This window comes from Aotus nancymaae, unplaced genomic scaffold (genome assembly GCF_030222135.1).
Source record: "Aotus nancymaae isolate 86718 unplaced genomic scaffold, 86718_ANA_hifiasm-v0.15.2.pri h1tg000049l, whole genome shotgun sequence".
Lineage (NCBI taxonomy): Eukaryota > Metazoa > Chordata > Mammalia > Primates > Aotidae > Aotus > Aotus nancymaae.
Window position 1 is genome coordinate 33,370,171 of NW_026988463.1, and position 23,074 is coordinate 33,393,244.

Below are 23,074 nucleotides of genomic sequence, written 5' to 3' on the forward strand. Positions count from 1 at the left end.
ACCCTGGGAGCCGCACAGCGGCCTCGGCCGTGTTTCATAGGTGTTTGCTGACTTAGTCATCTGGATCTCTCTGGAGCTCTCGCTCTCTTTTTTTTTTTTTTAGACAGAGTTTCGCTCTTGTTGCCCAGGCTGGAGCGCAATGGCGCGATCTCCGCTCACTGCAACCTCCGCCACCAGGGTTCCAGCGATTCTCCTGCCTCAGGCTCCAGAGTAGCTGGGATTACAGGTGTTCACCACTACGCCCGACTAATTTCTTTCTTCCTTTTTTTTTTTTTTTTTTTTTTTTCCGTATTTACTAGAGGCGGGGTTTCACCATGTTGGTCAGGCTGGTCTTGTTCTCCTGACCTCAGGTGATCCACCCGCCTCGGCCTCCCAGAGTGGTGGGATTACAGGCGTGCGCCATCGCGCCCGGCCTGGGGCTGTTATTTTCTACCTTGTACTACAGTCCTGCCTCTACCTCTCCATAGGGCGCACGGGGCGGACTCACGTGTGCAGTCTCCCCAGGCGCGGGGTGGGCGTCAGCGGGTTTACAGAAACAATAAAAAACTTAACAGTTGGCGCGCGATGAGCGTCCCTTAACTGACAGAGGCTCAGAGGACCTGAACATCACTAAGGGTCGGCCCCAGCGACCGCGCCCTGCTGTCAAGGTTGAGACCCCGGCCCAGACAGTCCATGAACTGAGGGAGGGCGGTCGGGGGCCTGCCGCGCATGTTCCCGGGATCCGCAGGCGCGGGGAGACAGCGCAGGCGCAGCCGCCCGGGCCGTGCCCACCGTGCGCCGCGTCCCGCTCACCGCGATCTCGGTCTATGAGGCGGCTGGGTCCCGCACTTCTTCGCTGCAATGGAGCCCCTTCGGCGCGCGGGTCGAGTTCCATTGGCGCCCGCCGGATTCCGCGCGCTTGCCGGACTACAACTCCCGAGATGCCGCGCGCGTCGATCGCTGATTGGCTGCGCGGCGGGCGGACTCGCGGGCGGGCGGCACGCTGTGCACGTGCACGCGGCGACCGCCGGATGGCTGTGTGGGGCAGTGTGGCTGCGCTCGGCGCGGCGCGCGGGCTTTACTGGCGGCGGGTGCGCGCTGCTGCTGGGTTGTCGGGCCGCCGCTCCCGCAGGGGCTATGCTGTGGGCCCCGCTCAGGTGAGGACGCCTGGGTTCCGGCCGAGCCGCTCGCCACTCAGGGCTGGCGGCGGGGCGGGGAGCCGCGGGGAAGGAGGGGCGGCCGGGCTGGCATCCCTGGCCTCCTGGGAACGACCTGGACCGTCGTCGCGCCCGAGTGCATCTCGCTCTTTCCGGGTGCCTGAAGTGCCCTGCCTCTCCTGATTGACCGGCGTCCTCGGAAACGCTACCCGCGCTGGAGAGCGCTGGTCGGGACGGCCTCGGACAGGCTGCTAGTCAGCCTTGGCGCTTCCCTGCGGTTTCCGCGTCCGTGTTTTCACTGCTCGCCCTCCGATTTCCACCAGGAGGACGTTTGGGCGGTGATTTCAGCTTCACGTGGAGGAGACTGGGACCCGCGCCGGGAGCCCCGCCTGCGGGTGCGCCGCCCCCAAGCGCTTGTGGGTTTGGTGCGGGCGTTGGGTTCGGCCCAGCTCCCGCGACCTCTCCTGAGCGCTGGCGGCTCCTTGAAACTGGGAGACGGAGATTGCAGTGAGCGGAGATCGGGCCACTGCACTCCAGCCTGCGCAACAGAGCGAGCCTCTGTATCCAAAAAAAAAAAAAAAAGAAAGAAAATAGGCCGGGCGTGGCGGCTCACGCCTGTAATCCCAATACTTTGAGAGGCCGAGGGGGTGGGTTACGAGGTCAGGAGATCGGGACCATCCTGGCTACATGGTGAAACCCCGTCTCTACTAAAAATACAAAAAATTAGCCCGGCGTGTTGGCACACGCTTGTTGTCCTAACTACTTGGGAGGCTGAGGCAGGAGAATCGCTTGAATCCGGGAGGTGGAGGTTGCAGTGAGCCGAAATCGTGCCACTGCACTCCAGCCTGGGTGACAGAGTGAGACTCCGTCTCAAAAAAAAAAAAAGAAAAGAAAAGAAAACCTTAGCTTAGTGTAACATTTTTGCTCTACGAAGTTTTTAATTTTTAAAACTTTTTACTCTTTTGTAATAGCACTTAGCTTAAAACACAACACATTGTACAGCTGTACTAAATATCTTCATTTATATCATTGTTCCATAGCTTTTTTTTTTTTTTTTTTTTGAAATGGAGTTTCGCTCTTGTTACCCAGGCTGGAGTGCAATGGCGCGATCTCGGCTTACCGCAACCTCCGCCTCCTGGGTTCAGGCAATTCTCCTGCCTCAGCCTCCTGAGTAGCTGGGACTACAGGCGTGCGCCACCATGCCCAGCTAATTTTTGTATTTTTAGTACAGACGGGGTTTCACCATGTTGACCAGGATGGTCTCAATCTCTTGACCTCGTGATCCACCCGCCTCGGCCTCCCAAAGTGTTGGGATTACAGGCGTGAGCCACCGCGCCCGGCCCGAGGTGTTACTCTTTTCAGAAATATGTCCATGGTGGTTTGCTTGGTTCGTTTTTTTGTCAGATTTGCTCGTAAGCAGATAACATATCATAAACATTCCTCTCAACTAATGAAAACCTTTTGGCGTTGGATCCACGTTTCAAACTTTGTAAGGAACTTGAGGTCTGTAAACGCTTCTGCTGAACCTTTCACCTTGAATTATCTTGGATGCTCTTTTCTTTCTCTAGTTACCTTTTCTCTTGCCACTTTTTCAGCTATGAGTTCCTGTTCCATTATAATCTTAAGGGACCATCGTATATGCAGTGTGTCATTGACTGAAACAACTTCATCGTGTGTGAGTGTATTACCAGGTTGCATTAGTGTGGTGCGTTTGTTATAATTGATGTACACCTTCACTTTTTCTGGTGCTGGGTGCCTGGTTCTCTGTGTATATCCCGAAGATAGGGGAGGGGGATGTAGTTTTCAGGAACTACAAGAAAACTTGGTTCGTTTCCTTTTGGCAGCTGTTTTTTGGGTGAGGGGGCCTTACGGATATTCCTCAATTTTCCTGAACTTTGCTGTTCTAAGAAGCAGGGGCTATGGATTCGTATTTTTAAGAAAGCAAATCTTGTGATTATGTAGGAAATGACCATTAAAACTATGTATGGGTAAATTTTGCAGCCATGGTACAAATCAGTTTTTTTTTTTTGAGACGGAGTTTCGCTCTTGTTACCCAGGCTGGAGTGCAATGGTGTGATCTCGGCTCACCGCAACCTCCGCCTCCTGGGTTCAGGCAATTCTCCTGCCTCAGCCTCCTGAGTAGCTGGGATTACAGGCACGCACCACCGTGCCCAGCTAATTTTTTGTATTTTTAGTAGAGACGGGGTTTCACCATGTTCATCAGGATGGTCTCGATCTCTTGACCTCGTGATCCACCCACCTCGGCCTCCCAAAGTGCTAGGATTACAGGCGTGAGCCACTGTGCCCGGCCGGATTCGTATTTTTAAGAAAGCAAATCTTGTGACTATGTAGGAAATGACCATTAAAACTATGTATGGGTAAATTTTGCAGCCATTGTACAAATGAGCTGTTTTTTTTTAAACTATGTAAATTTTCAAAAATTCACAAATGGGGAATGATATGAACCCCCGTGCCCATGTCCTAGATTGAGCAGTGATTAACATTTTGCCATACTGGCTTTGCTTATCTCCCTCCTCCTTTTTTTGTGGCTCTGAGATTTTAAAGTATGTCTCTGATTTTTTGTCATTTCAACCCTAAGTTCTCCTGTGCTCTCAATCCCCGAGTCCTCTTAGAAAATAAGGACATTCTCCCTGAGTGCCATGGCTCACACCTGTAATCCCAGCACTTTGGGAGCTGGAAGGATCACTTGAGCCCAGGAGTTCCAGACCAGCCCAGGCAACATGGGGAGACCCTGTCTCTACCAAAAAAAAAAAAAAGCCTATAATCCCAGCACTTTAGGAGGCCGAGGTGGGTGGATCATGAGTTCAAGAGATTGAGACCATACTGGTCAACATGGTGAAACCCCCCCGTCTCTACTAAAAATACAAAAAAATTAGCTGGGCATGGTGGCGCATGCCTGTAGTCCCAACTACTCGGGAGGCTGAGGCAGGAGAATTGCTTGAACCCAGGAGGCGGAGGTTGCGGTGAGCCAAGATTGCGCCATTGCACTCCAGCCTAGGTAATGAGCGAAACTCTGTCTCAAAAAAAAAAAAAAGAAAAGAAGGACATTCTCGCTGGGTGCCATAGCTCACACCTATAATCCCAGCACTTTGGGAGCTGGAAGGATCACTTGAGCCCCAGGAGTTCCAGACCAGCCAGGTAACATGGGGAGACCCTGTCTCTACAAAAAAAGAAAAAGAAAAGGTTAGCTAGGCATGTGGTGGTGGTTGCTTGTAGTCCCAGTTACTCAGGAGGCTGAAGCAAGAGGATCCTTTGAGCTCAGGAAGTCAAGGTTGTAATGAGCCAAGATGATACTACTGCACCCAGCCTGGATGATAGAGTGAGACCCTGTCTTGTCTCAACCAAGAAAAAAAAAAAAGAAAGAAAATAACATTCTGAACTTAACCACTATGCCAGTATCATACCTAACAACATTAGTAATTCTTTAGTATCACTTAAAATTCAGGCCTTTTTTTTTAAACAGCCTGGCCATTATTGAGATAAAATATAGGCCTTATTACAATTTTTCTGATTGTCTCCAGGTTTTGAGCAAATGAGTTTTAAGTTTAAATTTTCAGAACAGTATGCTCTGCATAACAAAAAAGGTGTTAGGGCTGGGCACGGTGGCTCATGCCTGTAGTGCCAACACTTTGGAAGGCTGAGGTGGGAGGATCCCTTGAGCCCAGGAGGTCAAGGCTGCAGTGAGCCTTGATCGTGTCACTGCACTACAGCCTGGGGGACGGAGCAAGACTGTTTCTTAAAAAAAGTGTTGGGTGGGCACTGTAGCTCATGCCTGTAATTCCAGCACTTTGGGAGGCCGAGGTAGGCGGATCACTTGAGTCCAGGAATTTGAGACCAGACCAACATGGCGAAACCTCGTTTCTACTGAATATAAAAATTAGGTGGGTGTGGTGGTGCACACCTCTATTCCCAGCTACTTGGGAGGCTGAGGTGGGAGGATCGCTTGAGCCCGGGAGGCAGAGGTTGCAGCTAGTTGAGATCATGCCACAAAGAAGTGTTGGAATCCCCGAGTCCTAACCTCCAGGGACTCACTTTCTAGGAGCCACTCTTTTCCTTCAGAAAGGGATAGGGTGGTCAGGAAATGCCTATTTCTCCCTAACCATTTATCCTTTGGGTCATTCAGCATCCAGTCAGCCTTTGTCGAGCACCTGTGAGTGTTAGCACTGTGCCAGGTATGGGGGTAAAGGGCAGATCACATCCCCGTCTCTCTTTAGGCCTAGGTAGTGATTCTCCTTGAGAAGAATAAGAAAATGAAATCTCAAAACTGCTATGGTTACTTTTCCCAGGAATAATGCATGTAGCATTGTTTTTAATATTTTTTTGAGACGGAGTCTCGCTCTGTTGCCAGGCTGGAGTGAAGTGGCGTGATCTGGGCTCACTGCAACCTCCAACTCCCTGGTTCAAGCAATTCTCCTGCCTCAGCCTCCTGAGTAGCTGGGTTTACAGGCACCTGCCACCACGCCCAGCTAATTTTTGTATTTTTAGTAGAGACAGGGTTTCACCATATTGGTCATCATGGTCTCCATCTACTGACCTCGTGATCCACCCACCTCGGCTTCCCAAAGTTCTGGGATTACAGGCATGAGCCACTGTGCCCAGCTCGCATGTAGGGTGTTTTTTTTTTTTTTTTAATAGTCTCACTCTGTTGCCCAGGCTGGAGTGCAGTGGTGTACTCTTGGCTCACCGCAACCTCCGCCTTCCGGGTTTAAGCAGTTCTCCTGCCTCAACCTCCCAAGTAGCTGGATTACAGGTGTGCGCCACCACACCCAGCTAATTTTTGTATTTTTGAGTAGAGATGGGGTTTCACTGTGTTGGCCAGGCTGGTCTTGAACTCCTGACCTCATGATCCGCCCGCCTTGGCCTCCCAAAGTGCTTGGATTACAGGCATGAGCCACCGCACCCAACTTGCATGTAGAGTTTTAAGGGGATTTATGGCCATCCTGAAATCTTATCTGTGGGTCTAGGTTAGGACCCCCATTCTAATGAGATTTCTTGGGGAATAGGGAGGGGCTCCAGGGATCCTGGAGGGTATATGAGTATATTGAGGAGAGAGAAGAACTGTAACTCACAGCTGGGGGCCGGCAGGAGGTGGGAGAAGCAGTCCTTGGGTCCCTTGTTTTCCTCTGAGGTGCTGCCGAGTTGCCAGCTGAACTTGTGAGGCTGAATCCTGAATCCAGCACGTGTGAACTGGGTGACCCTTGCTGGGTTCTCTCTGAGGTTGTGTCTTTATTTGTCCAATCAGGTAATTTAGTGCCTGTATATTGAACACCTTGTATAACCCAGGCACATTTTGCTAGGCAAGGCCATTTGGAGATGCTGACACTTCCCCAAAGGGCTGGTACAAAGAATACATAAAAATGCCTTTGTTGCATGTCTGACTGAGTGCCTGGGGCAGGACAGGTCTGGGTGCCACAGCATAAACCTGTGGAGCCCAGGGTTAGTGGCACCATTTGTCTAGGCATTTCCTGTGTGGCATGTGGGACTGGGTCAGCTCTCTCTTAGCAGTTGTTTTTTGGTGTTCAGGTGTGATGTTTTGTTGGCTCGAGTTGCTTCCTTCTGTGTTTCCAGTGTACCTGCCCTCCTCCAGCCGCCCTCCTGCAGCTTGGCGCTGTAGCTGTCACTGTCCAAGCTGAGAGGCCTCATGCACAAGCTAGCATGGAGGAGCTGGAAGATCGCCTCTCCTGAGGGTCTTGCCTTTCAGTGGAAGGGAGATGGGATCATTACAGCCACTCCAGTCCCTATTTCACGGGACCCAGAGACGCCCCTCAGCTTCCTTGACCCAGCATGCTCTTGGATTTCCTCCTTGCACTATCGTTTGCTGGCAGGTCTTGTGTGCTCCATTATTAAGTGGCGTTTTCTTCCTGGTTCTCTGAGGGCAGAGACTTTCCAGATTTTTCATCTCCAGGACCTTCTGTCCAGTGCTGATGTCTCCACTTGCCTGTCTCCCAGGTCCAAAGTGGGACTTACCTTTTGTCCTCCTCTGACCTCCCACTGCCTGCTCCTGCTGTGCCCTTTGGTTCAGTGACTGATACCAGCATCCATCCTCCTGGGTTCCCAGGCCAAAATAAAAAAGCATGGGAGTCCGTGTGGCTCCCTCCTCCCTCCACCCTGGCATCTGGATGGTTACAAAGTCATGACTGTTCTGTTTCTGATAATGCCCCATGGTCTCCATTCTTATTGCCACTCCCCCAGGTAAAACCTCCGTCTTCTCTGTCTTGGATTGCATTTGGCCCCACCTGGTCTATGTTGACTTAACTCCCTTCAGGGTACTCAATGCAGTCTTTGCTCTGCAGCCAAATTGTTTTCTGGTCTGATGATACCACTTTCCATTTTCAAACTCCTTAAATTGGCCTAGAAGACCTGTTATGGCCAATCTTCCCCACCCCTGGGTCAGGTTCCCCTGGTGTGGGCTCATCTCTTAGTGCCGGGCTCCCTGCCTACTGTCCTGGGGCTGCTTGTTTAATTGTCTTCTCATTGAACCAAGTAGCCAGGCAGGAAGCACTCATCTAGTCTGGCGTGGGTGGGGGGTACAAAGAGTTTTGTTACAGGATGTGTTTAACACTTTCATTGCCCAGGTCAAAATTCTCTTAAGAAACTGCTTCTGTTGAATTCTGTTTATTTATTTAGAACTTACCTAGAATTGATTTGTACTTGCAAAAATGCTGCCCTTTTAGAGAGTTTGCTTTCTAGACTGGTTGCTTGCTCTGTCATATTAGCTAAGAAACGAGGGACTGGAGTGCCATTTTTTTTTTTTTTGAGACGGAATCTAGCTTTGTCATCCAGGCTAGAGTGCAATGGCACGATCTAGGCTCACTGCAGCCTCCGCCTCCCAGGTTCAAGTGATTTTCCTGCCTCAGCCTCCCGAGTAGCTGGGATGACAGGCGCCCGCCACCGTGCCTGGCTAATTTTTGCATTTTTAGTAGAGACAGGGTTTTGCCATGTTGGCCAGGCTGGTCTTGAACTCCTCACCTCAAGTGATCCACCCTCCTCAGGCTCCGGAAGTGCTGGGATTATAGGCATGAGCCACCGCAGCTGGCCTGGAGCACCATTTCTGATTCTGATCACTCTTTATAAAGGGAGCTCTGTGCATAGAGTAAGTGTGTCAATACGAATGACTTGACCCAGAGCCAGGTGCCGTGGCTCATGCCTGTAATCCCATCACTTCGGGAGGCCTTGGCGGGTGGGTCACCTGAGGTCAGGAGTTTGAGACCAGCTTGACCAACATGGAGAAACCCTGTCTCTAATTTTTAAAATTAGCTGGGCATGGTGACACGTGTTTAATCCCAGCTACTTGGGAGGCTGAGATAGGAGAATCCCTTGAACCCGGGAGACAGAGATTGCAGTGAGCTGGGATTGTGCCATTGCACTCCAGCCTGGGTAACAAGAGGGAAACTCTGTCTTTTTTTTAAAAAAAAAAAAAAAAAAAAAAAAAAAGAATGACTTGACCTAGTTGGCACCAAGAAAAGAAAAATAGCAAACAAGTTAGGATAGTTTTTTTTGACGACTGAAGAACATCTTATATGTTAACAGTTTAGAAAAAGAGAAATGGAATGATTTTTAAAAAGAGCATTCAACTTTATAAATCCAGGAAATGTAGATAGAGCAGAGATAAATTTTTTTTACCTTTAACAAAAAGTTCGATAATTACCAAACAGATCGTTGTGGAAGTCAGTGTTGTAAGATGAAGTACATGGCCGGTGGGTGTGTAAGTTGATAGATGTTTTTGGACAACAGTTTGTCAGTAGGTGTTTGGGTGATTACATTTGCTCTCTCAGATTTATTACTCCTACTTTTAAGAATCTAGCTCAAGGAAATATCCATAACATGGGAAAAATCAGTATTCATGAAGAGGTTCCTTGTAGCATTATTTTTCGTGGGGCAAAAATGTGGAAAAACCTAACTGTCCAAAATATAGGGAATAATGTTAGTGAATTCTTCACTCAGAATAATATGTAGCCAGAAATGACATTTAGGAAATAGAGCTATGCATAATTAATATGGACAGATCGGGTGGGGCACAGTGGCTCAAGCCTGTAATTCCAGCACGTTGGGAAGCTGAAGCAGGCAGATCACCTAAAGTCAAAAGTTCCAGACCAGCCCGGTCAACATGGCGGAAACCTGTCTTCACTAAAAATACAAATATTAGCCGGGCGTGGTAGTGCATGCCTGTAATCCCAGCTATTCGGGAGTCTGAGGCAGGAGAATAACTTGAACCCAGGAGGCGGAGGCTGCGGTGAGCTGAGATCACACCACTGCACTCCAGCCTGGGCAACACAGCAAGACTCTGTCTCAAAAAAAAAAAAAAAGCTGAGAGATACCAACTAACAAAGTAACATGATTCTGTGTGTGTGTTAAGATTAAAAAGGTGTGGATACTATAGATTTATAAAAGGCTTCTGGAAACAGAGAGAGAATAGGACTAGGTAAGATGGAGACAAGAAATTTTGTATCATTTTTATATTGTCTGTAGTGATTGAGGTTTTTTTAAAAAAACTTTTTGCTATAATGAAATCTTCAAAGATTGTTATAAAGGTAATTGTAATCCATACAAATATTTATGATATGTCAAGCAAAAAAGAACAAGATGATGCAAAATTACATATAGCATAGTTATAGCTACAAGACAAATATAAGAATAGAGAGAAAAAGGAAACTTAATTGGTTGTTTTAAAGTGTTGGGATTAGGCTGGATTTGGTGGGTCATGCCTAATAATCCCATCACTTTGGGAAGCTGAGGTGGGAGGATCCCTTGAGCCCAGGGGGTCAAGGGTGCAGTGAGCCATGATCACACCACTGTACTCCAGTCTGGGTGACAGGAAGACTATCTGTAAAAATAAATAATTAAAAAAAGTGTTGGGATTATATTTTCTTTGATTTCTTTATTTTCTAATTAAAAACTTGCTTAGGCTGGGCGTGGTGGCTCATGCCTGTAATCTTAGCACTTTGGGAAGCCAATGTGGTCAGATTGCTTGAGCCCAGGAGTTTGAGAATAGCCTGTGCAACGTGGCAAAACCTCATCTTTACTAAAAATACAAAAGATTAGCTGGGCAAGGTGGTGTTGCCTGTAGTCCCAGCTACTTGGGAGGCTGAGGTGGGAGGATCGCTTGAGCCTGGGAAGTGCAGGTTGCAGTGAGCCAAGACTGTAGCACTGCACTCCAGCCTGGGCAACAGAATGAGGTCCTATCTTAAAAAAAAAAAAAAAAAAAAAAAAAAAATTGCCTTCTTATTTACGCAAAAATAATTTAACACTGTAGTTATGTGTTTAGAAAAACATGAAAATGGAATAATTCTTGTCATAGATGGATTTTACCTTATCAGAATCCCTTGTCTTCATTTTTTCGTTCTTTCTGACATAGGTTTTCAAGGGCCATCAGCGACCTGAGGGTGGTGTTGAGCCTGTCTCTGTAAGGGTTATTTCTTTGTCCTCCTCCTGCCTCTTGGCCCACATAGAGGTAATTATCTTGCCATCTCCGCAGAGCCCACCCACCTTTGGGTTCCTGTTGGACATCGATGGAGTGCTTGTCCGGGGCCACAGAGTGATCCCTGCTGCTCTGGAAGCCTTCCGAAGGCTGATGAACTCCCAGGGGCAGCTGCGGGTGCCCGTGGTTTTTGTCACAAATGCTGGGAACATCTTACAACACAGCAAAGCCCAGGAACTGTCAGCCCTGCTGGGGTGCAAGGTGAGAAGGCAGCCAGAGGCATAGAAGCCCAGGGATGTGGTTCCTAATGGAGCTTCTGCCCCAGCTCCATGTCCCTTTCCCTGGGTTTGGGTATGGTCTCACCTGGTCCTAGGTCATGGCCACCACAGAACACAAAAATCCTGCCTATGTATTCGGCAGTTTTAGTTTACGTCCTTGTATCTGTTTCTTTTGGGCATTTAGGAGGTGAGTCCCTGGAAAGCTAAGGTCACACACACGTCTAGAACTTTGCATAGCAGTATGTATAGCAGGTGCAAATCTGAAGTCACACCTTGGCTTTCCTGAATAGGATGTGCGCACCTGAAGGAGTGCTGTCCCCTTTAGCCACCTGCAGCCCTGCACCATATCCCAACTTTGATGCATTCTTGTTGAGGGTGAATTCAGCTTTTGGAAGGAGTCCTTTGGAACCAGGAGAGTAAATGAAATGGCTGATTGATGAGATGCTGCTGCTCAAAGTTCCATGTAAAATGTGAGGGGATAAAATGCTGTGGTTTCCAGAGAGAATTCCAAAAACCTTTTAAGTAAAGGCTGCATTGTTAGGGTTAAAATAAATGTTAAGAAGTGAAGTCTTTAAGCAGAACTGAAAATACAAAGTAAAAGACCGATTTCTGTGACAGTGACAGGGAGCACACATGAGCCCTGTGGCTTTCAGGTGGGGGCTTGGGAAATCTAGCTGAACCTGACAGGGTGGCAAGTGGCCAGAACCCACATCTGTGACATTTCTGGTCTCTTGTTTTGTGTGGCAAGAACCAAATGAGATGGGTTCTTCTCACATCTGGTGGGGTGCATTTTAGAAGTGTTGCTGGGTACTAGAAAGGGCTTTGTGTCCGTTCTTCTTCTGAGCAGGTTTTCCCTTCCCTAGGCTAAAGGGCCTATCACCTGTCTCATTATTTCCCTCAATGGTTCTGTCTTCCTCTGCCCTCCCCTGTCCTGGCTGTCCCTACAGGTGGATGCAGACCAAGTTATCCTCTCTCACAGCCCCATGAAGCTCCTCTCAAAGTACCACAAGAAGCGGATGCTGGTGTCTGGGCAGGGGCCGGTGGTGGAAAATGCCCGGGGGTATCCTTTTGGTCTTACTCTGGCTGAAGGGAAGGGGCAGGGCTGGAGCCTTTCCTCCCTTAGCTGACTGGGGACTGTAGTGAGGGATGCTGGGTGCTGGGGTGCATGGGTGATGCTGTGGGCTCAGGGCAGGGAGGACAGCTCCTGAGTATGGTCAGTCCTCATGTCTGGTGGTTTCCAAAAGCCAGTCTTCTTACCCCTGCATCAAAATCCTTTGGGGAGTGTAAAATGCAGATTCCAGGGTATCTGCTCTGGAGCCTTGGTTGACTAGGTCTAGGGTAAAACTCAGGAATCTGTATTTTTAAAAAACCAAAATACCTCTCCTAGTGTTCTGTAATTAGGTTTAGGAACCCCTTCTCTAGTCTCTTCCTTGGGGTGCCCAGTCAGCATATTAGCCAGTGGTAGTGAAGCAGTTACAGGGAGCTTGTCTTTGGGAGCCTACAAGATACCTGGCCCCTGTTCTCAAGCTACTGAGTCGTGCTGAGCCTGTCCTCTGTACCAGCGGTCTGCCACACACTGAACAGGGTGAGGACCAGGATGAGGCGTGGGGCTTATGAACGAATCAGGGGCTTGTGCCTGAGGAGGCAAGAATAACACCATGAGCAATAAAGGAGCGTTTACGAAGGCGTATGATTAAAGGCTCATAAGCTCACAGGAGTGTGCCACAGGTGTTGAGAGGGGGCAGTGGGGCATCCCTGGGGCAGGAATTGCCTTGGCTTCTTGGAGGGGTACGGTGGAGCCCCAGTAGATGGCTAAGCTTTCCCAGGGAGGGGAAGTAGGAGGTTGGAATGGGATAGGGAGAGGAATGAGAACAGGAAGGGTGGTGCCAGGGTGTTGGGAACCTTGGAAGTAAACTTGAGGAGTCTGACCAACTTCTCAGGGCAGTAGAGGGCAGGGCAGGCTTTATTGCTGATGGGGCAATCTGATAGAATCAGGATTTTTGGAAAATTCATTTTGAGGGTAATCCGAAACCAAGTCCAGTTAAGACTGAGTTGGAATTGAGGACAGGAAGATGGAGGCAGATCTTAGAGGAGATAGGCTGAAGCTGGCTTGACCCTCCCCAGGGTCTCTTCTTCCTTGCTGATTTGGGTTCATCCTTTAAGATTTTAGCTCCAGCCCTCCTCCCTCCACTGGACTCCCCAGCCCACTGAGGAGTCTCTTCTGAACTCAGCACTGACTGGCAGCACTGTTCTCAGAACACTGGTTTTGATGGGCTCTGAATGTGCTGGGCTCCTTGGGGACAGTTTTTTTCTTTTTTTTTTTTTTTTGAGAAAGGGTCTCACTCTGTTGCCCAGGCTGGGGTGCAGTGGTGCAATCATAGCTCACTGTAGCCTTGACCTCCCGGGCTCAAGTGATCCCCCTGCCCCAGCCTCTTGAGGAGCCTCCTGAGTAGACTACAGGCATATGCCACCATGTGTAGGTGACTGTTTTATTTGTAGAGACAGGGTCTCACCGTGTTGCCCAGAATGACCTGGAACTTCTGGGCTCAAGCGATTCTCCTGCCTCAGCCTCCCAAAGTGCTGGGATTTCAGGCGTGAGCCACTGCACTCAGCTGGGGACAGAGATTCTTATGTGCTTTTGCCCTCTGAGCTGTGCCCAGCATAGGACCTGGTACCTGGCATGTGCCTGGTGACTGTTCGTGGGTTGCCCAGGAGCTGCCCTCTTTACCTGTGCAGTTGCAGCCTGCCTGCCAGCACCTGCAGGATTTGTGCCATCCTTGCTGGGCTCTGCTTGCTGCCCTCCTGCCTGGCTTGATCAGGACTGGGTTGTGTTCCCTTCACTTGTGATTTGATGCATTCAGAAAGGCATCTTCCCCCAGAACTGTCCAGCGTTACTTCCCTGAGCTTGCTCCAGACTGGGCTTCCGGAATGTTGTTACCATGGACGAGCTGCGGATGGCCTTCCCCCTGCTTGACATGGTGGACCTGGAGCGGCGGCCAAAGACCACGGTAATAAGGGGCACGGGTTGGGCTGTGTCATCTGCATGCCTCCAGTGCCCTGCATTGGCTCCGTCACTCACCTTGTGAGCCCTCCTGCAGAGCTGTGTTTTGTCTGTGCTTCTGCATGTCTACTGCCTCCTTGGAGGCACATCTAGCTAAGGGTTTTGTTCCCTGGATTTATAAGAATGGTTCAGAGGCTGGGCGTGGTGGCTCACACCTGTAATCCCAATGCTTTGGGAGGTTGAAACTGGAGGACTGGTTGAGCCCAGGAGTTGAAGACCAGCCTGGGCAACATAGTGAGACCCCATCTCTACAAAAAAATTAAAATAATTGGCCGGGTGCAGTGGCTCATGCCTGTAATCCCAGCACTTTGGGAGGCCAAGGTGGGTGGATCTCCTGAGGTCAGGAGTTCCAGATCAGCCTGGCCAACATGGCGAAACCCTGTCTCCACTAAAAATACAAAAATTACCTGGATATGGTGGTAGACGCCTGTAATCCCAGCTACTCGGGAGGCTGAGGCAGGAGAATCGCTTGAACCTGGGAGGCAGAGGTTGCAGTGAGCCAAGATTGTGCCATTGCACTCTAGCCTGGGCGACAGAGTGAGACTCTGTCTCAAAGAAAGAAAGAAAATGAGCCAAGTATGGTGGCACATGCCGATTGTCCCAACTACTCAGGTGGCTGAGGCAGGAGGGTTGCTGCAGCCCAGACATTGGAGGCTGCAGTGAGCTATGATCACATCACTGCACTTTAGCTTTGGCCACTGAGTGAGACTGTCTCAAAAAAACAAAAAAAAAAAAGAAAAGAAAATAGCCCGGAGAAGCGACAGGCTTTACGCCCTGTCCTCTCTGCATTGTTTGTAATTAGCTGGGAACCCCTTTCAGAACCCCAGCATCCCTTCCAACAAGCAGTTCGGGACTTGGTGGCTGGCCTTCCCAGTGCTGCCCAGGAGAGCCGCTGGCCGTTGCGAAGTGAGCTGTCCTGTGGCCCGGTTCTGAGCTGCCCTCGGGAGAGGTGCTTGCACAGGGAGCACTGGCCAGTCTGCACAGCTGCCTAGGTGCCTTGTGTGCAGGGCTCAGTTTTGAACACTGGCTTTGTCCCCTGTCTCTCTTCTGATCCCCTGGGGATCCTCTGCAGCGTGACTAACATCTCTTGAGGTGCCCGCTGGCTCACTTTCTCCTCGTCGCACTGTCTGTGTATCACATAGCCCAGGTCTTAGCTATGTGATACGGTCTTAGCTATGTGAGAGTGGTCAGACCGCTCTCACAGTTTGACGGCATGCAGTTATAAACAGATAACTGACTTTTATTTGTTGATACAGCGTAAGTCCTTCCTCCTCCAGAGCTTTCTGATGGAACAGAGCAATTCCTCCCCTGTGAGGGCTTTCTCCCTGACCTGTGCAAGTTCTGTGGAGAACCAGAATGTCAGAGTTGTAACAGATCTCAGAATAGCTCCCACACAGGGGAGTGACCTGCCTCGGGTCACATAGTTGGTTAGTGGCAGAGCCAAGACTTATGTGACCTGGGGATGGAATGGACCCTTGAGGCTGGTTGAGTGAAGCTGCCTGCTCGAGAACCAACAGGAGGAGAAACGGCCCATCAGGCCCTGATGCACCTGCATCCTTAGCTGCCTGATTCTAGAACCTTGCTTGGCTGTATCTTGTGTCCTCTTCCCACTGGAGAAAGACAGCTGACCCCCCTTCCTCCTGGTGACTTCACATGCGGTATTCCGCCTGTTCTGTGGCCCACCTGGCCGTTGTCTTTTCTCCTTTCTCTGCATCTTCCTCAGTCCTCTCCAGCTCTCCCTTGGCTTGGGTTTGACAGTGGGCATGGGATCTGTGTGTCTCCCCTCCTCTCCCAGCGCCCTGGAGGTGGGGGTGCGGTTCTCTAGGAGTGGAAGGTGACTTGTGTTGATAGCCTCTCCTTTGTCTCTCTGCAGCCCCTCCCAGGGAATGACTTCCCCAGCATTGAAGGTAAGAGAAGTCCTCTTCTATGAATTGTGAAGTCTTTTCTCCCTCTCCTTTCTGGCCCTCAGGCTGTCTCAGTGTGACTGCCTGCAGCCTGGTTCGGCAGCGAGGGGGCCTTGGAGACAGGACACCTGGGGTCTGGCCTGGTCTGGTTCTGCTACTCACCGTCTCCGAGACTGCTAGTCTTTCCTTCCCCATGCCACTCACTATTCCAGGAAAACTGGAAGCTTAGAGAATCTGAGGGTGGAAAGGCCCCTGGAGGTGATCTAGTCTAGTATTTCTCAACTTTTAAGCCCAGTTCTCCCTTTTACAAGAACATTGGACTATCACCTTTATTATCCTGACGTGAAATTCACAGGTAATGTAACTTCTATACACACAATATTAAAAATTAATTAGTTCAGTATAAAGCCGTAACTGTAATAGGGGGATGTAAAAGGAAACATTTTTAGTAAGAAGATAATAATGTATGCAGTATGTAATAATTATCCAAGAAGTAAAATGGTTGCACTAAACATAGAATCACCACGAATGTTATAGCCACAAATACAGGCTAATGCAAGTGTGTTTATAGGTGTGACAGGTGTGTTTTACTGGTAATTCAGAAATTAGGGGCAGCATTGCCATTAGTCAAGTAATTTTCCAAACTAGGGAACAACCCTCGGTAGAGTTTTGAAAAGGCAAAGTTCAGTCTTCTCTTGACTTACACAATAGTTGTATTTTTGGAAAAATTGATGCTTACTGAAACTGTACAAAAAATGCTTTGTGATTATATGTAAAATAGTTCAAGTCATTCTGAAAAGGTTGTTCACCTATGTGGGTATCAGGATATCAGGTGGGACATTCAGATGTTATTAGGACATGGGAAAGTTTTTTCTTTTTTTTTTTCCGTAGAGATGGGATCTCACTATGTTGCTTAGGCTGGCCTCAAACTCATGGGCTCAAGCGATCCTCCCACCTTGGCCTCCTAAAGTGCTGGAATTACAGACATGAGCCACCGCATGCAGACATGGGACAGTTTCTTAAAAAATTAATTTTAATGTGGGACAGGTTGTGATTGTGCAGGACTGTCCTGAGTAGGTAGCATCCCTGGCCCCCCTTCCACAACCTTCACTTGCTGGGTTTTAGTCACTGTGGCAATTAAAATTGCCTCTGATTTCTAAAACATCTTATAAGGGGCAGTGCTGCCCCATTGAGAATCACTGGTCCGGTGCAGTTCACTGGCCCTGTAGCTTAGTGTCAGCAGTATCCTTTGCCTAGTGCTTACTGTGTGTCTAGTCCTGGACTGTTCACTGATGATATAGCTCATTTTTATCCACACAACAGCATTGTAAGTATTGTTGCTGTTATGTAATTGCAGTTGAGGAAACTGAGGCTTAGAGAAGGGAAGTTACTTGCCCATAGTCATACAGGAAAATCGCTGGAGTCCAGGTTGGGGTTAAAGTCTCTATCAGTTCACACCCCCACTCCGGGCTGTTAGGTTCTGCTGGTCCCTGGGGCTCAGAGAGAAGTGACTGAGAGAATAGGAGCCTTGCTAAGTCATGGAGGGAGTGTGTGGTGGAAGAGCCTCAGCCAGCAGGGAGAAGTAGGCCTGGGACTTGCTGCTCTTGTCATTTTTTTTTTTTTTTAAGATGGAGTTTCACTCTTGTAACCCAGTCTGGAGGGCAGTGGTGCGATTTTGGCTCACTGCAACCTCTGCCTCCCGGGTTCAAGCAATTCTCCTGTTTCAGCCCCCGAATAGCTGGGATTACAGGCACCCGCCATCACACCCAGCTAATTTTTGTATTTTTAGTAGAGATAGGATTTCACCATGTTGGCCAGGCTGGTCCTGAACTCCTGACCTCAGGTGATCCACCTGCCTCAGCCTCCCAAAGTGCTGGGATTGCAGGTGTGAGCCACCGTGCCTGGCCTGCTGGTTTTGTTTCGTAACCTCTTCTGCAGAGTACCAGTGGACTAAAGTTAGAATGGGAGCCCTCACGCTAGGCGTGGTGGCTCACGCCTGTAATCCCAGCACTTTGGGAGGCCGAGGCGGGTGGATCATGAGGTCAAGAGATCGAGACCATCCTGGTCAACATGGTGAAACCCCGTCTCTACTAAAAATACAAAAAATTAGCTGGGCATGGTGGCGCGTGCCTGTAATCCCAGCTACTCAGGAGGCTGAGGCAGGAGAATTGCCTGAACCCAGGAGGCGGAGGTTGCGGTGAGCCAAGATCGCGCCATTGCACTCCAGCCTGGGTAACAAGAGTAAAACTCCGTCTCAAAAAAAAGAAAAAAAAAAAAAAAAAGAATGGGAGCCCTCAGGAAGCTTCTTCCTGGGCCCTGGGCCTTGTGCACCCAGGGTAGATGGGTAAGGGGCTCTTCTAGGCTTGTTGGGGAGCTGTGCCCCTGCCCAGGTGGGCGCACTCTGGGTGGAGAACATGTGGGTGGGTCACCCCAGCTGTCATCCTAAGGGCCTGCCTCCTGCCCTGCAGCCCTCACCTGTGTCTCTGTTTTTTAAAGGGGTGCTCCTTCTTGGGGAGCCGGTCCGCTGGGAGACCAGCCTGCAGCTGATCATGGATGTCCTCCTCAGCAATGGGAGCCCTGGGACTAGCCTGGCAACAGCCCCCTACCCCCACCTCCCTGTCCTGGCTAGCAACATGGATCTCCTATGGATGGCTGAAGCCAAGATGCCCAGGTGAGGACACAAAGCTCCGGTCTTGGCCTGGTGGCCCACTCCTGGCTGCTGCTTGGGCAGTGCTGCGGGCAGTTCCCACCCATCATTCTGACACCTAGGGTAGTTGGACCTTACTTAGATAGGCCCCATTGTTGCAATAACCTGGCCTTTGAAGAATCACTTCACATGTTAGTTACTAAACCTAAACTACAGATTACGGAGTCTGAGGAGAGGATGTTTCACACATGCTCCCTGCCCCTGGTAATCTTAACAGAACACGCTCCTCGTGTCTAGTGGAACCCAAACCATGGACACCTTTTGTGCCGTGTCAGTGCACATTATTCAGTTGCTCTTCCTTCCTTGGCTCCACCCTGTAGCATTGGTTCTTTCACTTTCTTGTTTCCTTGCACCCTTAAGACAGAGGGCAGGGGAAGCAAGGATTCGTCTTTTTTGGTGGGGACAGGGGTCGCACTCTCTCATCTGGGCTGGAGTGCAGTGGTGCAATCAGAACTTACTACAGCCTTGAACTCCTGGCCTCAAGCGATCCCCCTGCCTCAGCCTCCCAGAGGGCTGGGATTACAGGCATGTACCATCACGCCAGCCAAGGATTGTTCTGATGGCTCTCTAGACCAGAGAACTGAGACCCAGAGGATAAGTGGCTTTCTCAGGGCCATGCAGGTGCCTGCACTCCCTGCTTAGCTGTGTTGGTGTCATCTGTCCTGTCTTATTCTGCGGCTAGCACAAGTACGGGCGGCCCTTTTTTGGCCCTCAGGGTGCTTACTCGAAGTCCAGCTGACAGCTGCTGTGTACTGTTTCTCTGCTGTTATCTGCGTGGGCCAACTCTTGAGTCTCAGCCTGCTGCTGACCTCCAGTCAGCCTTGTGAGGGCTCATCAGCAGAGATTGGGCACGGCAGTGCTGCCTCAGGGCACATCTCAGTAGCCCCAGAGAGTTGGGGGGTGCTCCTCTCTTTTAAAGTGTGTCTCTGTGGCTTGAAGCTTGGCATTGCCTCTGAAGTATTATTCCTAGAGGAGGGTACGCTGACACTACACCAGTGGGCTTGGTTGGTTATGTCGCTGTGAACTGAAAAGCAAGGGGCAGATTTCACTTTTAAACCAGATTTGAGATGAACTTTTCTAATTAAAAATAGAATCGTTGCATAGATGACACTGAAAAATGTGGTGGCTAACGCTTGTAGTCCCAACACTTCGGGAGGCTGAGGTGGGTGGATCACCTGAGGTCAGGAGTTTGAGACGAGCCTGGCCAACATGGCAAAACCCTGTCTCTACTGAAAAAACAAAAATTAGTCAGGCATGGTGGCAGGCGCCTGTAATTTCAGCTACTCGGGAGACTGAGGCAGGAGAATCGCTTGAACCCGGGAGGCGTAGGTTGCAGTGAGCCGATATTGCGGCCAAGCGCCAGCTATCATATTACTATTCCAGGTGGCAGGAAGGAGTTGCGGAGGGCAGAGAGGAATACTCTGTCACCAGTTTATTTTATTTTATTTTTTTAGATGAAGTCTCACTCTGTCACCCAGGCTGGAGTGCAGTGGCAGAATCTTGGCCCACTGCAACCTCCGCCTCCCAGATTCAAGTGATTCTCCTGCCTCAGCCGCCCAAGTAGCTGGGACTACAGGTGTGTGTCACAACACCCGGCTCATTTTTATATTTTTAGTAGAGACAGTGTTTCACCATGTTGGCCAGACTGGTCTTGAACTCCTGACCTCAGGTGATCCACCTGCCTTGGTCTCCCAAAGTGCTGGGATTACAGGCATGAGCCACCATTCCCGTCCCCTATCCCTAATTTTAAGGCTGCTTATTAAAAGTTTAGCCCAGGCCAGGCACAGTGGCTCACCCCTGTAACTTTGGGAGGCTGAGGCGGGCGGGTCACAAGGTCAGGAGATCGAGACCATCCCTGCCAACATGGTGAAACCCTGTCTCTACTAAAATACAAAACATTAACCGGGCGTGGTGGTGCATGCCTGTAATCGCAGCTACTTGGGAGGCTGAGGCAGGGGAATCACTTGGACCTGGGAGGCGGAGGTTGCAGTGAGCCAAGATTGTGCCACTGCCCTACAGCCTGGTGACAGAGTGAGACTCCGCCTCAAAAAAAGGAAAAAATTTAGCCCAGCATTTGTGCGTTTCTTGACTGTAGCTTAATCACATAGCCATGCCTCGTTGCAAGGGAGGCAAGGGAAGGACTTTTTCACATCTAGTAGTAATATGGTCAGCTGAAGCAGACACCAGCAAAGAAGGGGAGAAGGGCAACCATAGTCTGCCCAGTTCTACAGCAGGATTTAAGCTGTGGAATCAGACTGAGTTGCAATACTGGCTCTGCCATCTTGAACACGTTACTGAATCTTGCTGTGCCTCAGTTTCCTCATTTGTAAAATGAGGATGCTAATGTCTTCTCTTAGGAGTTTTCTGAGAGGGAAATGTGAAACGCCACCTCCAGTGCCAGCACAGTGTCTGCTACATGCCAGCTCTTACTCTGGGGAAGAGGCTGGTCTGCGTGGGTGCTGCTTAGAGAATGGCAGTTGTGTTCTCTCGAAGGGCCTAGGGATCAGGAAGACTGAACTGCTTCATGGTCGTTTCTGGCAGGTTCGGCCATGGCACCTTTCTGCTGTGCCTGGAAACCATTTACCAGAAAGTGACGGGCAAGGAGCTGAGATACGAGGGCCTGATGGGCAAACCCAGCATCCTCACTTACCAGTACGCAGAGGAGCTGCTCAGGCGACAGGCAGAGAGGCGAGGCTGGGCTGCCCCCATCCAGAAGCTCTATGCTGTGGGGTAGGCTCTACTTCCCCTCCTCCATCCCTTTCACAACGTCCCCTTCCCCCTCTCTCTTCTCTCACCCCTGTTTCTCTGTATCTGATTCACTCTTCTGCCCCAAAACTCCTCTGCTCCCTTTGCTTTGCAACACTGAGTTAGGGCTTTCTTCTTTTTCCTTTTCCGGTGTGGCTGCCCCTGCCAGGGATAACCCTATGTCTGACGTGTACGGTGCCAACCTGTTCCACCAGTACCTGCAGAAGGCGACACGTGATGGGGCGCCAGAACTAGGGGCTGGGGGCCCACGGCAGCAACAGCCCTCAGCAAGCCAGAGCTGCATCTCCATCCTGGTGTGCACAGGCGTGTACAATCCCAGGGACCCGCAGTCCACGGAGCCTGTCCTTGGAGGAGAGGAGCCTCCATTCCACGGGCACCGAGACTTCTGCTTCAGTTCAGGGCTCATGGAGGCCTCCCACGTGGTGAAGGACGTGAATGAGGCTGTGCAGCTGGTCTTCCGCAAGGAGGGCTGGGCTTTGGAGTGAGGGCAGTGCGGTGGAGGTGAGGGGTGAGCCTGGACCTGTGGGTGAGGCCCATTGGCTGGGCTCTGGCCCATCACTGGGCTCAGGTCAGGGCTTGGTTCCCTTGCCACCCTTTCTGCTGCTTCATGAGTGTGGTGTTACTGGTCGCTTGGAAGAAGACATGGCTCTTTTTCCCTGCTGGGTAGCATTCTCTGTGGAACTCTTGGAATTTTCTGGGCCCAGTTCCCATGTGCCTCTCCTGGCAGTCTAACCTCAGGCCAGTCTCTTCACCGGTGTGCCTCAGTGTCCTTCTCATTTCACTAGGGACTTCTGGAAAGGGGGAGCGATGTGGAATACTGTGGACGACTGCAGAGCCTTTGCCGGCACTGAAGGAGTGCGCCCGGTCGGCAGAGTATCTAACGCCAGATGCTACTTTTTATTGTAGTTTATTACCCAGAGATTTGGGGCTTATTTTTTTAAATTAAAATAATCATAATAAATATTCATGATACCCTCTCTTGTGAAGCTCTGTCTGGAGTGCACTCAAAGTTTTGTGGGCGGAGGAGAGGCAGGGAGTGGTGCTGGGTGGCCCGGGGGCTGGGAGATGGGTAGCATTTCAACTCCACGAGGTACCCACGTCTCCTTTCCTACCTCCCGCCCGCAAGCCCACACCCATTCTGGGCTGTGAAGCCTGAGGCTGTCCAGGAATGAGTTATACCTGGCTTTGGCGTACACTTAGCAACTTCCCTAGTGTGGAAAAGGTGAGGGATCTTGTCACTGCTTTGTTCTAAAGGAAGCAGCTCTTCCTGCAGTGACTCTAGAACATACGCTGCTTCTTGCCTCCCTTCCTCTAGGAGTAACCAACTTCATGTCTTCATTTGTCTGTGTCACTGGTGGCCTCAGCATCTGCAAATCCCCCAGACAGTTCTTGACCTCGTTTTACTCCAGTGGCTGTTTGCGTTTGACACAGCTGATGTCTCCTTTCCTCGTTCTTTTTTTATGTTTTGGAGACAGAGTCTCGGACCGAGGTTGGAGTGCAGTGGCATGGTCATAGCTCACTTGAATCTCCCGGGTTCAAGCAATTCTCCCTGAATAGCTGGCCTGCATAGCTGAATAGCTGGCACTGCAGGCACACACCACCGTGCCTGGCTAAATTTTTTTTTTTTTCTTTATTTTTTGGTAGAGACGGTTTCGCCGTGTTGCTCAGACGGGTCTCGAACTGGCATCAAGAAGTGACCCTTCCACCTTGGCTTCCCAAAGTGCTGGGATTGCAGGCATGAGCCACTGCACCTGGCCTCTAACAAGTTTGATTGGTGGCTTGA

The 23,074-nt window shown here is 50.2% G+C and overlaps 1 protein-coding gene across 2 annotated transcripts; it reads left to right on the top strand.

The window, feature by feature from the left end:
* Positions 1-984: 984 nt before the first annotated feature.
* HDHD5 (haloacid dehalogenase like hydrolase domain containing 5) lies at positions 985-22,277 on the top strand. Of its 2 annotated transcripts, none has more exons than XM_012454231.3 (8): positions 985-1,136; positions 10,633-10,836; positions 11,801-11,913; positions 13,768-13,861; positions 15,788-15,821; positions 18,315-18,489; positions 21,067-21,255; positions 21,440-22,277. In XM_012454231.3, exons 1-8 carry the CDS (start codon positions 1,011-1,013, stop codon positions 21,774-21,776), a joined length of 1,272 nt encoding a protein of 423 aa, XP_012309654.1. In that variant the 5' UTR covers positions 985-1,010; the 3' UTR covers positions 21,777-22,277. The 2 variants fall into 2 exon arrangements, with proteins under 2 accessions (XP_012309654.1, XP_012309655.1); XM_012454232.3 differs by having other exon boundaries at positions 1,072-1,136; positions 10,513-10,836.
* Positions 22,278-23,074: the final 797 nt, after the last annotated feature.